The sequence below is a fragment of the Dipodomys merriami genome, unplaced genomic scaffold (assembly GCF_024711535.1).
Source record: "Dipodomys merriami isolate MVZ:Mamm:240054 unplaced genomic scaffold, mDipMer1.0.p SCAF_27, whole genome shotgun sequence".
In the NCBI taxonomy this organism is placed as follows: Eukaryota; Metazoa; Chordata; class Mammalia; order Rodentia; family Heteromyidae; genus Dipodomys; species Dipodomys merriami.
This window is the reverse complement of record NW_027204159.1, coordinates 12,901,575-12,919,216: the sequence shown is the minus strand read 5'-3', so window position 1 is coordinate 12,919,216 and position 17,642 is coordinate 12,901,575. Positions and strand designations below refer to the sequence as shown.

Below are 17,642 nucleotides of genomic sequence, written 5' to 3'. Positions count from 1 at the left end.
TCTTTAAAAGATCTGGGTTTATCTGCACAAATCTGAAAAAAAGAGAATTGTCCTCTGTTATAGAATTATAAACTATCCTTTAAAAATACCTTTTTGTTTTTTGGAAGACTTCTGAAAGGAAGTGTGTTGGTCTACCTTGTATAAAATCATAGTTTGTCCTGAGAGGAAGGATCTTGAAGGATCATTGAGATTTGCTGCCTGGCTATACAAATACCAGCATCAGGGTCTGTGGGTCAGCTTCCCATCCTCTGTTCCTTCTGCTTATTATTCTGCTGTTACGAATGACCAATTAGAGCAGCCATTAAAAAAGTCCATGGACTTAAATACATTTATGTTTAGTTCTTCATTGGTTGAAGGTTGTGGGTGTATGTATGTATGTATGTATGTATGTATGTATGTATGTATGTATGTATTTTCGTGCTAGTCCTGGGGCTTGAATTCAGGGTCTGGTGCTGTCCTTGAACTTTTGTGCTCAAGACTAGTGTCCTATTAATTCAGCCAGAGCTACACTTCCAGCTTTTTTTTTTTTTTTTTATTGTGAAAATACCATACAGGGGGTTTACAATTACATGGGCAAGATAGTGAGTACATTTCTTATCAAGCATTGTTGTCTCCTCCTTTGTTTCTCCATACCATCCCTTCCCTTGTCCACCCTCCTCCCCCCAACCCCCCATACCACCCCCCCCACCAAAGTTTTAAAGTTCATTTTTCCACATAACGTCTTATACATCTCATTGTTGTAATGGGTCCACCTGTAACCCTATTTAAACAATTTATTTTTTCCCTTCCCCTCCACAAATTATATTAACATCAAGTACAGTGAAAACAGGGCTTATACCATGGGGGAGGTACATATAAAGCAACAAAGAAATCATTTTATAAATATGTTGGAAACAATCACAAGAAAGAAAAAAAAACATTTGAATCCTTATCTTGGGGTTCATTTCGCCTAACATCAACTTGTTTGACAGTTTCTGTTTGTCTCAGACATATACTAGTTATTGTAAATAAGGGAAACCATAGGACCTATATTTCTTTGGGTCTGGCTTACTTAACTTAATATAATTTTTTCCAAGTCTTTCCATTCCCTAACAAATGGGGCAATGTCATTCTTTCTAACAGAGGCATAGAATTCCATTGTGTATATATACCACATTTTCTTGATCCATTCATCTAGTGAGGGGCATCTGGGTTGGTTCCAGATCTTAGCTATGGTAAATAATGCTGCAATAAACATAGTTGTGCTGGTAGCTTTAGTATGGTCTTGTTTGTAAACATTTGAGTAAATGCCCCAAAGTGGGATTGCTGGGTCATAGGGGAGTTCTATGTGGAGTCTTTTGAGGAACCTCCATACTGCTTTCCAAAGTGGTTGAACAAGTTTACACTCCCACCAATAATATAGTAATGTTCCCTTTTGTCCACATCCCCTCCAGAATCTGTTGTTATTACAGTTCTTGATTTTAGCCATTCTAACTGGGGTGAGGTAGAATCTCCATGTTGTTTTGATTTGCATTTCTTTTATGGCTAGGGAGGTTGAGCATTTCTTCATGTGTCTATTGGCCATTCTTCTTTCCTCTTCAGAGAAGTTTCTCTTTAAGTCCACTTATTTATTGGGCAGTTGTTTCTTTGAAGATATGTTGTTGGGGGATTTAATTTTTTGAGTTCCAGGTATGTTTTGGATATGAGACCCTTGTCTGTTGTATGGATAGTGAAGATATTCTCCCAATCCGTGGGCTTTCTATTGATCTTGCTAGCTATGTCCTTTGCCAAGCAGAAGCTCTGCAATTTCATGCAATCCATTTGTCCAACCTTTCTTTGATTTGTTGTGTTTCTGGGTCTCTATTAAGAAAATTTTAGCCTGTGCCAAGGAGACCTAGGGTTTCTCCTATTCCATCTGTAATGTTTTCAGAGTGTCTGCTTTGACTCTGAGGTCTTTGATCCATTTGGAGTTGATTCTGGTGCAGGGTGATATTTAAAGATCTAGCTTTAGTTTTCTACAAGTAGTTAACCAATTTTGCCAGCACCATTTACTGAAGAGGCTGTCTTTCTTCCATTCTATTTTTTTTAGCTCCCTTATCGAAGATTAGATGGCTATAGGTCTGTAGGTTCATTTCTGGGTTTTCAATTCTATTCCATTGGTCCTGAGGTCTGTTCTTGTGCCAGTACCAAGCTGTTTTGATTAGTATGGCTTTGTAGTAGAGCATGAAATTTGGTATTAATATTCCTCCAGCACTGTTCTTTCTTTTAAGAATCGTTTTTGCTATTCGGGGTCTTTTATTATTCCATATGAATTTTTGGATTGCCTCTTCTATTTCCTTGAAGAATGAGGTTGGAATATTGATAGGTATCACATTGAATTTGTAGATAGCCTTGGGAAGTATTGCCATTTTCATGATGTTGATCCTTCCAATCCAGGAGCATGGGAGGTTTTGCCACTTTCTAAGTTCTGTTTTGATTTCCTTTTTCAGGTTTTTAAACTTTTCATCATAGAGATCCTTTACTTCTTTGGCTAAGTTAGTTGCTAGGTATTTTATTTTTCTGTGGGAACATTACAAATGGAGTTGCTTTCCTGATTTCAGCCATGCTTTCCTCTTTGTTGGCATACAGAAAAGCCATTGATTTTTGTGGGTTAATTTTTTTTGGAGGGTGAATTTTTATACCCTGCTTCTTTGTCAAAGTTTTGAATCAGCTTGAGTAATTTGGGAGTGGAGTCTGTGGGATTCTTTAAATACAAGATCATGTCATCTTCAAAGAGGGAGAGTTTTACTTCATCTTTCTCTATTTGGATCCCTTTTATGTTTGCATCTTGTCTTATTGCTGTAGCTAGGCATTCTAATACTAAATTGAGGAGAAGTGGAGAGAGTGGACATCCTTGTCACGTTCCTGAGTTAAGAGGAAGTGGCTTTAGTTTTTCACCACTAAGTATAATGCTGGCTGTAGGTTGTCATATACAACCTTTATTGTATTGAGCAATGTTCCCTGGATTCCTAATTTTTCCAGAACCTTCATCATAAAGATGGAGCTCACTTCCAGCTTTTTGGTGGTTAATTGGAGATAAGAGTCTCATGGCCTTCCTGCTCTGGCTGGTTTTGAAGTAGGATCTTCAGATCTCAGGCTCTTCAGTAGCTAGGATTACAAACTTGAGCTACCAGCATGTGGCTTCTTCTTCTCTTTTAAAATTCATCTAGACTGAACTTGAACTCAGAATCTTTCAGCCTTAATCTCCCGAGTGTGGCTGATACTACATGCTAGTTTGGCCACATCCTGCAGATCATTGGAATTTTGCTTGAACTTTGCTCTTCTTCAGAGATAAATTACTTTATGGAGACTGTAAAAGAGATATGGCAGCCTATGGTGATTCTGGTGATTTTTTTCTTTCCTTTTAAAATAAATTTTATTGCAAAGGTGATGTACAAGAAGATACAGTTATATGACTCAGGTAATGAGTGCATTTCCTTTTGAACAGTGTCACCCCTTTCCTCATTCTCCTCCCAGGTTTCCCTCTCCTAACTTTCCCCCAAAGTTGTATAGTTCATTTCCAACATAGTGTCTAGTGGATTTCACTGGTGAATTGGTTCACCTTTTGTCACACTGTTATTTGATTCCCCTTCTCCCACATCAGATAAACACATGCAAGACAGAAAAATATGCAAGACAGGGTACAGAAATCAGACAGTGACAGAAGGAATAAACCAAAGAAAAAAGGAAAGAAGAGGGAAAAAAAACCCCTCGAACAGTATAATAAAAAACCCCTCATGATTAATTAAACAGCAATCTAAACATTCGCACAGTGAAAATAAAGGAGGATATTCTTAGGAGAGGATCACAAGGGCTCAATAACTACGTACTTAAGATCATTTAAAATGATGCTTCTCAAAATGAACTCCAGGTATTGCTGATTTCTTTTTGTTGCTGAACATGAGATCTCTTTTCATCAGCTCAGTTGCTTTGTACATACATGGTTGGAGGCAGCTGGGGGAAAGCAGATTTCCTTAATAATATGTGTGCGCTTTTGTGCCAGGCTTTCATTTAGAATCTCCTGACTTCCTCCCACAGCTTATCAGCCACATCAGTCAGCTCACAAGCTGTGCTTTCTTGGCTAACCCTAGTTGAAAGTTGGTATTCAGTGACTCCTTGATTGGTTACTGACCTTTTAGGGAAGGAGCTTTAAAAGGCCAACATTTCTAGAAAGTTCATGAGATTTTTTTTTTAAACATACTTTTTCTTTTTTTGGTCATTCCTAGGGCTTGAACTCTGGGCCTGAGAGCTGTCCCTCAGCTCTTTAGCTCAAAGCTAGCACTCCAAGCTACAGTGCCACTTCCGGTTTTCTGGTGGTTTATTGGAGATAAGAGTTTTACGGACTTTCCTGCCTGGCTGGCTTTGAACCTCGATCCTCAGATCTCAGCCTCCTGAGTAGCTAGGATTACAGTTGTGAGCCACCGGCACCTGGCTAATATATGTTTTTTATTGTAAAAATACTGTACAGAAGTTGGGCGCCAGTGGCTCATGCCTATAATCCTAGCTACTCAGGAGTCTGAGATCTGAGGATCGCAGTTCAAAGCCAGCCGGGCAGGAAAGGCCATGAGACTCTTACCCCAATAAATCACTGGAAGTGGCACTGTGGCTCAAGTGGTAGAGCGCTAGCCTTGAGCTGAAGAGCTGAGGGACAGTGCCCAGGTCCAGAATTCAAGGCCCATGACCGTCAAAAAAAATACTGTATAGAGGGGTTACAGTTACATGAGTAAGGTAATGAGTACGTTTCCTATTGAGCATTGTTACCTCCTCCTTTGTTTTTTTCTCAACCATCCCTTCCCTCCTACCTCCCCAACTCCTCTCCCTGCCAAGTTGTAAAGTTCATTTTCAACATAGTGTCTTGTATATCTCATTGTTACAGTGGGTCAGCCTGTATCCTTATTTAAGCATTTTGTTATTTCCCTTCGCCTCCTCAAATTATTTCATGACACTCATATCTCCAACTGTCTACCAAAAAGCTAGAATTGGAGCTGTGGCTCAATCAAGTGTTAGAGCACTAGTCTTGAGCAGCCTCAAGTTCAAGTCGCAAGACTAGTATCAAAAAAATCAAAAGGCATTTTCTTCTGTGGTTTTTGGGAAATTGATTATTTTTTTCTCTCTCTCTCTCTGTCTCTGTCTCTGTCTCTCTCTCTTTCTCTCTCTCTTTATTGGGGGTGGGTGCTGGGGCTTGAATTTAGGGCCTTGCATTTTACTTAAGCTTTCTTACTCATGGCTGGTATGCTTTTAGCTATGCTTTTAGTCTGGCATTCTGCTAGTTAATTGGAAATGGTGTCTCATAGACTTTAATGCCTAAGTTGGATTACAGATGTGAGCTATTGACACCCAGCTGATGTTCTACTAACTCTTTGATGGTACTGGGGTTTGAATTCAGGGCTTCTTGGTTGCTAAGCAAGTGCTCTACCACTTAAGCTATAGCCCTAGCCCAATAACTCCTTGCCCTTAGAGTCGGCTTTCTAAATTACACGTATTCACCTTAGCAGATAAGAAAAGTAAATGCAACATTATCATAAAGCTCCACCTGCAAGTATATTAAATATTATTCCTATTATTAGGTGGCCTTAATTTGTTGGTCCTCATTTTCATAATTATGTGTTTGTTTTAGTGTACACTTCCCCTGGCATTGTGCTATTTTTGCTTTCTTAATTTCTAATAAAAATTAAGTGAAAGCAGGTATACATGCAGCCTTAGGACAGTGTACATTTTACCTTGGACTGATACATACATACAACCTGTACAGTGATTTTTGTAACTAATTTGTGATTGACTACTGTCTTGGGAAAGGGGAAAAAGTTAGTTTACTCTTCCTGTGAAGAAGGTTAATTCACAAAGAACATGAAGATAAAGTCCAGTGTGCTTTGAAAAATCCCTTAATTCACCCTTAAACTATAATCTGTCTGGCGTCTATATGTGCATAATAGTTATGCACACACTTGAACATATGTATACATGCACATGTACATACACGTACATACATTGCAGATATGTGGATGTGCATATCTATGTATACATTTGTGTATTTACGCATATATATGTATATATCCACACCCGTATGCACTGTTATGTGCATGTTCTTATACACGCTGTAGTTTATGAGTCCTCGAACCAGGTTCAGGAAAGACAAGGGCTTTAAGCAGAAATCTGGGTCATCTGACTGCTTTGCTTCAGAAGTCTCTAGAGTGGGTGGTGCCTGGGGAAGTCCAACATGACCTGTTAGCCTGCAGTTTTCACATTGACTTTTTAGCACAAAGGCTTCATGTCTTTACATTTTGTGAATAGGGGATGGAGGACTCTCATCTGTGGCAACCTCTGCCCCACACACCCTGCATGGATGCAGTAGGTACTCAGTAAGTCTTTGATTGGTCAGAAGCGGGTCTGGTTAGATCAAATTCACAGCCATAGTGTGTTTATAAAGGTGACCAGAAAAAAAAAAAAAAACAGCACCCAAAACTGGCCACCTTTCTCCTGTCTTCCAAGGTTGGTGTTCCTAGTGGTGATCTCTGAGCAGGCTTTCCTGTCTTAACCCCTTGTGGGACTTTCGATAAATTTTGTGAATTAAACGATGAATATTCAAATTACCACAAGGTGGCACCAGATAGTTTGAAGTGAAGGCGGACTGGGGATGGGGGCAGCCCTCAGTTGGATACATTTTCCTTTTAAGTTATATACATACCATTCATGTCATGGTATTTAGCTAGTGTGTACGAACCTCTAGTTTTACCATCTTCCATGGAAACTTGAAAGTTTGTTTCTATTCAACTCCAAAAGAGTTGGATTTTGCAAATGATTGTTGGCTAGAGTGAATAGTTCCTGGTCTCTTGTGTATAGCTAATAATACATTTATTTTATTTTGATTATTTAAAACACTGGCTAATGAAGTATTTTATAAGACTTCTTCCATGATTTTCTGTCTGTCATACCTCCGTCTGATTTATTTTCTCCTGATCTGGTCTGATGTGCTTTATTATTTATTCCCCCTACTTACATGTCAGCTGAGAGTCTGCTTTTCTGAGTTTCATTACTTTATCTTTAGTGCCTGCAGCAGTATTTGGCACAATATGTCCTCAAGAAATTCAAATGAAGAATAGCTTCAGAGTTTTTATTATCATTTGTCACTACCCCTTGTCTTAATAAAAATATTAAAATTACGTAAAAGTGAGATGCTTGAGTTTATCATCTTTAGGAATTTCACTGGAATAATTTAGGGAAGTAATCAGAACTTGCAAAGTTTTATCAATTTGCTTCTCTGATGATCACATTTCCAACTCTTACATAATTTAGATTAGTAATCTCCCTAACTTAGAGTGCATTTGTGATGTCCAATCAGGATGCATTTATGCTATATAATTACTGAATTGCAATGTAGCAAAGGGAATCCTTGTATTATGTTAATATGCACATGATAATTTACACACCTGCACATACAAGTCAGAACACCTGTGTTGAGTCTCTGATGTCTCTTGCAAGAGCACTATCAGTGAACTTGTACTCTGCTGGGAACACAGTATCAGACCTGGACATATATCTTGAAGGACTGAAACTCAAGAAAGCAGTCATAATTTTGAGTCTTTTAGGGCTAAAATGAAGGAAGGAATGGATTGGTATTTTCATGCATTTTTTTTTTTTTTTGGTCGGTTGCAGGGCTTGAACTCTGGACCTGGGCACTGTCCCTGAGCTCTTTAGCTCAAGGCGAACACTCTACCACTTGAGCCATGGCACCACCTGCAGTTTTCTGGTGGTTAATTGGAGGCAGAGTCTCAATGACATCCTTCCTGGTCGGGCTTTGAACTGCCATCCTCAGATCTCAGACTTCTGAGTAGCTAGGATTATAGGCGTGAACCACCAGCATCGGCTATTTTCATGCATTTTTATTTTATTTTTTTAAATTTTATTTTATTGTAAAGATGCTATACAGAGGGGATACAGTTACATGAGTAAGTTAATGAGTATGTTTCTTGTTGAGAATTGTTACTCCCTCCTTTGTTGTTCTTCCAATATCTTTTCCCTCCCCACCTCCTCATTCTGATTTCATGCATTTTTAAAGACCAGGATTTTCTTTTTTTAAAAAAATATATTTTTATTGTAAAGATACTATACAAAGGATTTACAGTTACATGAGTAAGGAAATGAATATACTTCCTATTAAGCATTGTTACTCCCTCCTTTTTTTCCCCCTGCTATCCTTTCCCTCCCACCTCTCCAAACTTCTCTCTCCCCTCCCCCCAAGCTATAAAATTAGTTTTCAACATTGTATCTTGTACATCTCGTTGTTACAATGGGTCAAACTGTATTCTTTATTTTATTTTTATTTATTTTTTATGATTTTTAATTGTGAAAATACTGTACAGAGGTGTTACATTTACATGGGCAAGATAATGAGTACATTTCTTATCAAGCATTGTTGCCTCCTCCTTTGTTTCCCATTCCTATCCCTTCCCATCTCCTCTCCCCCCATTTCCTCCTCCCCCTTCCAAAATTGTAAAGTTCATTTTTGGATATAAGGACTTGTACATCTCATTGGGCAATGGGTCCACCTGTATCCCTTTTAAACGATTTGTTTTTTCCCTTCCCCTCCACAAATTATACCAACATCAAATACAGTGAAAGCAGGGGTTATATAGTAGGGGAGGGACATAAAAAACAACAAAGAAATCATTTTATAAATATGATAGAAAGAATCACATGAAAGAAAAAAACATTTGAATACTTCTCTTGGGGTTCATTTCCCAACATCAACTTATCTGACCTTTTCTGCTTGACTCAGACATATACTAGTTATTGCAAATCAGGGAAACCATGGGGCCTATGTTTCTTTGGGCCTGGCTTACTTCACTTAATATAATTTTTTCCAAGTCTTTCCATTTCTTAACAAATCGGGCAATGTCATTCTTTCTGATGGAGGACTAGAATTCCATTGTGTATATAAATAAATAAATAAATAAATAAATATATATATCACATTTTCTGGATCCATTCATCTACTGAGGGGCATCTGGGTTGGTTCCATATCTTAGCTATGGTAAATAATGCTGTAATAAACATAGTTGTGCTGGTAGCTTTAGTATGGTCTTGTTTGTGATCATTTGGGTAAATGCCCAAAAGTGGCAGCTCTATGTGGAGTCTTTTGAGGAACCTCGATACTGCTTTCCAAAGTGGTTGAACAAGTTTACATTCCTACCAACAATACAGTAGGGTTCCCTTTTGGCAACATCCTCTCCAGCATTTGTTATTAGATTTCTTGATTATAGCCATTCTAACTGGGATGAGGTGGAATCTCAATGTTGTTTTGCTTTGCATTTCTTTTATGGCCAGAGAAGTTGAGCATTTCTTCATGTGTCTATTGGCCATTCTTATTTCCTCTTCAGAGAAGTCTCTCTTTAAGTCTTTAGCCCACTTATTTATTGGACAATTGTTTCTTTGAGGATTTGTTGTTGGGGGATTTAATTTTTTGAGTTCTAAGTATATTTCAATATGAGGCTGTTGTCTGTTGTATGGCTAGTGAAGATCTTCTTCCAAAAAGTGGGCTTTCTATTGATCTTGCTAGCTATGTCCTTTGCCATTAAGACGCTCTGCAGCTTCATGCAATCCTATTTGTTCAGCCTTTCTTTGATTTGATGTGTTTCTAGGTCTTTATTAAGAAAATTTTGGCGTGTGCCAGGGAGTTTCTCCTATTCCTTCTTGTAATATTTTCAGGGTGTCTGCTTTGACTCTGAGGTCTTTTATCCATTTGGAGTTGATTCTAGTGCAGGGTGATAGATAAGGATCTAGTTTTAGTTTTCTAGCACCATTTACTGAAGAGGCTGTCTTTCTTCCAGTCTATTTTTTTAGCTCCCTTATCGAAGATTAGGTGGCTATATATAGGTCTATATATAAGCTATATAGGTCTGTGGGTTCATTTTTGGGTCTTCAGTTCTATTCCAATGAAGACCAGGATTTTCATTAGTGGACACAATGGCAGTTGTGGGAATGAAAGTGTGGATGTGTGTGCACACAGGGGATGTGACAATGTGAAGAGGCCACAGAGTTGTGAGCTGTTTTCCTACATTCATCCCTGGGGAGGAAGGCTCTCCTAATTCAATCCCTGAGTCCAGCAAGGCCCATTTTCCAAATCAGTTATTCATTCAGCAAGTAGCCATTGAGTGCTTCTTACGTGCCAGAAACTGCTGATTAGTGGAGACACAGGAGAGACCTAAATAGACAATGCTTCTTCCTTGGAAAGCTGATATAATCAGCTGATATAATCAAGTGCCTATAGGGCCACAGATACCTTGAAAAATGTGTCTTTCTGTCTGTCTGCCTGCCATATACAAAAAACACACACAGACATAGGGTGCATATAGCTGCTGTGGGAGGAGAGAGACCCACACTCATACTGTTCTGTTCCCTTTCCTGGGATTCAGAGAGGCACCTCATCAGGGATTCTGGATGAGGAGACTTCAACTCATTTCCTTTATGGCTTTATCACACATTGAAGCAGGAAGCCTCTCTCTCTCTCTCTCTCTCTCTCTCTCTCTCTCTCTCTCTCTCTCTCTCTCTCTCTCTCTCTGTCTCTCTCTCTCTCTGTCTCTGTCTCTCTCTCTTCCTTAGCTACCCTACTTCCCGAAGTGACTTTCTCAAAACCCTGGAATAAGGTGGCTACCCTTTCCTGAATAGTGGAAGGATTATTAGGTTAGAGTAACTCTGAGGTGATTCTGTGGTATGTTAGAGAGCAGGCTTTGGAGAAAGGCAGTCTCCAGGGTAAATTATATTACCCAGATTCATTATTCTTCAGCCACTCTGAGTAAATTATTTAATTTATCCAATCTGAATCAGAGTCAGACCCTTTGAGACAGGGTCTTACTAACACCGGCCGACTTTGAAGTAACTCCTCCTGCCTCCTCTTTGAGTACTGGGACTGTAGATGCCCACCACCAGTCTTAGCTAAAGCCTTCCTTCTTTTCTATAAAATGGGGAAAATAGCATTATTTCTGTGAGGTAATTTTAAGAATTAACTGAGATACTGTTTGAGATTGCCTCGGATGAAAAAAAAAATGGTAGCTATGGTCTATCTTGTCATATCTAACCTGTCTTTCAAGAGAATAAAATAAGCTAATCAAATATTGATTGAGCACTTATGATATAACCTGGTTAGTATATTAAGATGGCTATTCTGATTTGCTAACTCAGCCACAGGCAGTGGTGTAGGACATTGGTGAAAAAATTTCTCAGTGAGAAACAAGACTGATTTAGTTTTCTGGCTTTACCAGGAGCCAGCTGGTGGCTCTCAAACAATCCAAACGTTATGCTGTTTCCATTTTTGAAAAATGAGGATAATGATATCATTCCACCAGAGAGTAGCTGTTAAGTTTAGACGAGATCATACAATCGAAGCATTTAGCACAGTGTGGGCACAGAGGACAATTATGACTTGTTAGACAGGTCCAGTATTAATTGTAATTATTTTTAATTAGCTTCATGTCCTTCCCCCTCTGTATGTTAGGTTGGATATAAATTAAGTTTTCCCTAGATTTCAAACAAGTCCAGGCCCAGGTGGTCAAATTAAGAGTGTTGATTGAAACTAGACTTTCCTTAAAGGTTGCTTGACTGATAGTTTAGTATTCCTGTGAATAGTTGTAGTTCCTACTATAATGAAAGATAAATGATAATTTTTCTTTTATGTGTTTTTATTTAGTACCCGAACCCCATGGATAAAAACGTTGTGTCTGTAAATATTGTGGAGGAAAAAAAAGGTAAGTCCTCTGAATGTAACCCCATCATTTATGTGATGATTGTTAAATGATACTGACTCTGTAAAGATGTATGCGTTCATGTGCACATTTGTGTGTGCCATGTATGCATGTGTGTGTGTATGTGTGTATAGGTGCATGCTTTGTGTGCATATGGTCCTCGGTATGATTGTGTATGCATGCGTGTATGTGTCTTAGTATAGCTTAAAGCAGTGCTCTTGTCACTTTCTACATTAATAGATGATGACAAGATTGTACTACACTGAATTTCAACCAGGTAGTATTTTAGGAACTGAATATGTGCCAGGCACTCACTTTTTTTTAACCTATTTTATCTTGGGAATATTTGAGATATGTTTTATGATTATTCCTATTTAATGAATGAAGAAATTGAGCACGGAGAGACTAAATAACTTGCCCAAGGTCAGATAGCAATACCCCATCATAAAGTTTGATTGACTCTAGATGGAATGGGACAATACAATGATTAGACTATGCAATTATGACTGAATTTTGGCAAATTATGGCTCATGCTGCCTATTTTGTCAATAAAGTTTTATTGGACTACAGCCACACCCATCCATTTATTGTCTACGGCTGCATTCTCCCTGTTACAGCAGAGCTGAAAATTGGCATTGGAGGCCTTATGGCCCACAAAACCTAAATTATTTATCATCTGGCTTCTTTCAGGAACCCTTTACAAACCCCTGGGTGTGGTTGTCTCCACTGTTCTTTGCAACCCTATTCCCAGTGGACACATTGTCACGGTCACTGTTGGACCTGGATGAACCATCAGTGCTCCGTAATCAATGTTTAAACCCATGCAGACAACCATGTCCCTGACCAACATGCTCTTCTGCCTCCTTAGTATTTGAAGGTGTTGTGATTTGTGACCGATAAACATAAAGCTGTCTCGTTTGTGAATGTATTTTCTGTACTTTGGTGACTAAAAGGTATTACAAAAAGAACCTTTTTCATTTAGCTACACGTAGAGTTGGAGGAACTTGTTATTTGACATGAGACAAATTTGATTTCAAGTCCTGATTTTGTTACTAGTTATGCACTATTTGGAGGCCGTGTTTTTTTTTTTTTTAATCTTCCAAATGGGAATATTGTAAGCTGGTGCTGGTGGCTCACGACTGTGATCTTCACTATTCAGGAGGCTGAGATCTGAGGATTGAAGTTTAAGGTCATCCCAGGCAGGAAAGTCTGTGAGACTCTTGTCCCTAATTAACCAGCAAAAGATTGGAAGTGGAGCTTTGGCTGAAGTGGTAGAGCACCAGCCTTGAGTAAAGAAGCTGAAGGCTAGCACTCAGGTTCTGAGTTCAAATCCTATTACTGGCACACACACATTACCTCCCCTACCCCCCAGATGGCCGAAGGATCTTGTTTTCAGGTTGCTGTGAAGATGGAATAGAAAACAATAGGAATGTTGGTTATAATTTCTTTCATTGTCAGGGGTATCTTTGCCTCTGAGTGTAGCCAATGTGTATGTGCTGCAAACATTGTATCAGATGGCCAAAGGGACTTCCAATGCATGGAGAGTTTCTGGTGCTCTCATCAGCTACCCATGTTTGCAACAGAAGTTGAAGTTGACATAGTCAGAGCTTTGAGAAACATGGTAGTAGTGTGATGAGGAAATGAGAGTACTTCACAGTTTATCTGTTTCTAGACTTCTGCCTCTTTTTCTTAACTAACATTAATTTGTGTTCATTTACTTTGCCTGCTTCAAATTAAGAAACCTCTGCCCAGAACAGAATGCTTCTGATCACTCCTCTATGCGAGAAGAATATGTTTAATATAATTAGAGGCGCACATTTTGTAAGTCAGAAATCTATGCTTGGTGGTATAGAAAATACAGAATCAGGCTTTCCAGTTATTGCTCACACATGGTCTGTTGGGGTTGAGCAAAAGGCTCATTAGCTACTGTCATTGGACAGTGGTATTGACCTGACATTGATATTGAACAATTTGTGATTAAAAAATTTTTTTTACTCTGGACTTTCACATGTACATTCTGAGTTGCTATTTTCCTCCTATTCTTTGATCACAGATCAGGAATATGTAATCTGGCCCAGATGAAGTGGTCAGGAAAACTGAGTTTTGAAAAAGTTAAACATTTTCTCTAGGAATCTACATGTAGACTTTGACGCCCTGCATCTTGTATATACATTTTTTCTAATTTAGGGAGGGGAAGGGAAATAACAAAATGCTGAAACAGGGATACAGGTTGACCCACTGTAACAATGAGATGTATAGACACTGTGTTGAAAACAAACTTTACAATTTGCAGGGTGGGGATGGGGGAGTTAGGGAGGTGGGAGGGAAGGGATGGTAGGGGAAAAACAAAGGAGGAGGTAACAATGCTCAATAGGAAATGTACTCATTACCTTACTCATGTAATTGTAACTCCTCTGTACACAAATTTTACAATAAAAAACATAAAATAATTAAAAAAAGAAAAATGGAGCTTGATTTAAAGACAACAGTACATTTTGTTAAGTAATTTTTTTGTAAGTATAAAATTTTCTTTTTCTAGATGAATCAACAGGAATCATCTATAGAAAGAGAATTGCAATCTGTCGGAACGTGGTTCCAGAAATTTTAAGGAAGGTAAATTCAGTTCAAAATCTAACCACAGTGGATGCAGTATGGGTAGTTTCCTGATGTAAAGGTGTGTTGGGGTTCACTACCCTGCCACATTGTAGCTCCTTAGAGAAGGAAATGCTTCATAACCAATCAGCTTTAGCAGATGCTATGGAAATAGGATGTTTAAGTCTGTCCCCTCTGAAGGGTCTTGATGGAGGTAGCTATGTTTTATGATTACTTTGAGGACAATGTCTGCATTATATATGAAGTGACTATCATTTCTAGCGTGTTCATGGTTAGAAATGATTGTGATAAGACAGATCAGAAGTTGGAAGATATTTATCTCATTTTTAATAAGGAAGTGAAAGCTTTGCTTTTTAATTTACTGTGAGAAACAATAGTTATTTGAGACTGCAATATTTGTAGTGCTCTATGGTAGTCTTTCTGTGTGTGTTTCTGTAAAATGTTATCATCATAGATAAAATTCCATGATAGTCAATTGATTTCTCTCTTTGATACCCTTAAGCACTCTGGTGATTCTTGGTTGGAAAAAGGTGAGTGGAAATCTTATTTAAATACCTTTTTTGAGCCCTAAGGGATTGTTGACTGGGCTCTTTTTTGAATTATTAGGAAGAGGAGATCTCATGATAGGTACTTTCAGAAATGTCTGGGATGGTTCTGTCAACCCGGAAGAGATTCTGCATGGTTACATAGGACTCAGCTTGGTGCCTGCTGCTTAGCTTGCAGATCAGATTGCTGTGCAGTACATAGGTATCTTTCATCACTTTCTAATCATGGGTTAAAAGACTCTGTCACATTCGTACTGGAAAGAAGGCTAATATAACAATGCAAATGAACTTTCTTTTATTTTTCAATAAAATGTGCTACACAGTAGAAGGAAATTATTACTGGCATTTTCCACAGAGTTCATACTCTTCCTTTGCCCTATATACTCACTTGAATCTATTATTAAAAGGCATTCAACTTTGTCTTGTATCTCAATTCTTAAATAATTTAAGGATATAGCTCTGACTTGTACAATTCTGCCTTTGTAGTTTTCCATGTCGTCTTCATCTAGGAGAGCACACACTTTGAGGCATTGCACAGAGTTTAAAATGAAGTTATTTCACCTGCTAGCTTCTTGCACATGGTCCTGTAAGTGGGCTCGATTAGAATCTATCAATTTAAGGAGGCCACAGCCAGCCCTAGAGGAGATGTGAAGGAGGATGGCTGATAATTTGCTTAGTATTTAGCACTTAGGGAAATCAGGCCAGGGACAGCACAAGAACATAAATCCTGAGCCATCTGCATGTCCTCTCCAGCTCTTAGTAAGGTTATGGTAGGTTTGATTATCAAGGACTCAAGGCCATCTGTATATCAGTTTTGCTTGTCTTCTTTATTACCCAAGCCTGGACACAGTTCTAGACACAGCTCCTTTTATAACAAGCTTTTCCTGCATTGAAAAAGTCATTCTCCTTCTGTTGGACAGGTGAGCATTTTAAAGGTACCTAGTATCCAGTTAGAAGAGGAATCATGGCTCAATCTTCAGGAAAGAAACATGGCTATCCGGAGTCACTGCCTTACTTGGACCCAGTATGCATCCATGAAAGAAGAGTCTGTCTTCCGGGAAAGCATGGAAAATCCAAATTGGTAAGATCCCGTGTGTGTGTGTGTGTGTGTGTGTGTGTGTGTGTGTGTGTGTGTGTGTGTGTGTGTGACACACACACATAGATCCTATTTACTTGAAATGTCTAAAGTAGGCAGATGCACAGAACAGAAAGTAGATTAGTGGCTGCCGTGGGCAACACTAACGGATGAGTGGGGATCTACCCAGATGACCTGGGGAAAGAGTCCCATCTCCTATTACCTTCAACTGTGTGTTAAAGTTCACACACACACACACACACACACACACACACACACACACACACACACACACACACACACACACACACACACACACACACACACACACACACACACACACACACACACACACACACACACACACACGTTTCCACATAGGATTTTGAGGGGCAGACAGACATATATTGCCCTCCAATGTGTTAATACATTAATTTCCCTTCATTAACAACATATAAGTATACATTGCCCTACATCATGGCTAGCACTTACATTAGTATGCTTTTCTAACTTTTGCCAGCATGATAGATTAAAAATCATTAATTATTTGGGAGATTTAAAAAAATGTTATCAGTAGTGGCGCTGTGGCTCAAGTGGTAGAGCGCTAGCCTTGAGCTGAAGAGTTGAAGGACAGTGCCCAGACCCAGAGTTCAAGCCCCATGACCAAAAAAAGAAAAAACAACAAAAAACCCAACAACAAAAAACCGCAGATAAAACAAAAACAAAATGTTACCAGACACTAGTGGCTCACATTTGCAATCCTAGCTACTTGAGAGGCTGAGGTCTCAAGGACTGTGTTTTGAAGCCAGGCAGAAAAGACTGTGAGATTCTATCTCTAATTATCCATAGAAAAGTTATGGTAGGGCTAGGAATGTGGCTTGGTAGTAGAGTGCTTGCTTAGTGTGCATGAAGTTCTGGGCTTGATTCTTCAGTACCACATACACAGAAAAAGCTAGAAGTGGTGCTGAGGCTCAAGTGGTAGAGTGCTACCCTTGAGCAAAAAGAAGCTCAGGGACAGTGCCCAGGTCCTGAGTTCAAGCCCTAAGACTGGCAAGAAAAGAAAAAGAAAAACTAGGCTAGAGATGTGGCTCGAGTGCTCAGCCTTGAGTTCAAACCCTGGTACTAGCAAAACGATTTTGCTTTTGAGACAGGGCCTCACTATGTTCCCTAGGCTGGTCTCCAACTGTGGGCTCAAGTGATAGTCTTGCCTCAACTTTTTGGGTATCTGATAGTACAGGCATGTGTCATCATACCCAGCTCTTGAAAGTACATTTTCAAACAAAAGTAAACTACCACAAGTACGGTTGATAGTAATTATTGAGCTGTCATTTCAGAGGATAATTTACTATTTTCTTTGTTATTGTTCTATGTGGCTTCAAGTTTTTATTATGCATCTATCATTTTAATGGAAATGGTAAAGTTTTCAAGAGCACATTAACTAAAACTCCCAAAGCTCGAAGTTATCCTTAACCACCGCTTTCTCCAATCATAGGAATGTCATGATACTCATAGGTACTCCAGCCTTCCACTGGATGGATGAGAATGCCAGATCTTAGCATCAGGACTGGGTTTACAGAACCACTGAGCAATTACTTTGCTTTTGAGGTCACGGAGAACATGGATGGTTGGGAATAAGTACACAGGCTGTGACCA

At 39.0% G+C, this 17,642-nt stretch overlaps 1 protein-coding gene across 1 annotated transcript in view; it reads left to right on the top strand.

The window, feature by feature from the left end:
• Positions 1 to 17,642, top strand: part of Prelid2 (PRELI domain containing 2) — a 95,031-nt gene that overhangs the window by 11,936 nt on the left and 65,453 nt on the right. Inside the window, exons 2-4 of the mRNA XM_070035997.1 lie at positions 11,702 to 11,759; positions 14,296 to 14,369; positions 15,835 to 15,995. Of these exons, the coding sequence (XP_069892098.1) occupies positions 11,702 to 11,759; positions 14,296 to 14,369; positions 15,835 to 15,995 (293 nt within the window). The remainder of the gene's footprint in view (positions 1 to 11,701; positions 11,760 to 14,295; positions 14,370 to 15,834; positions 15,996 to 17,642) is intronic.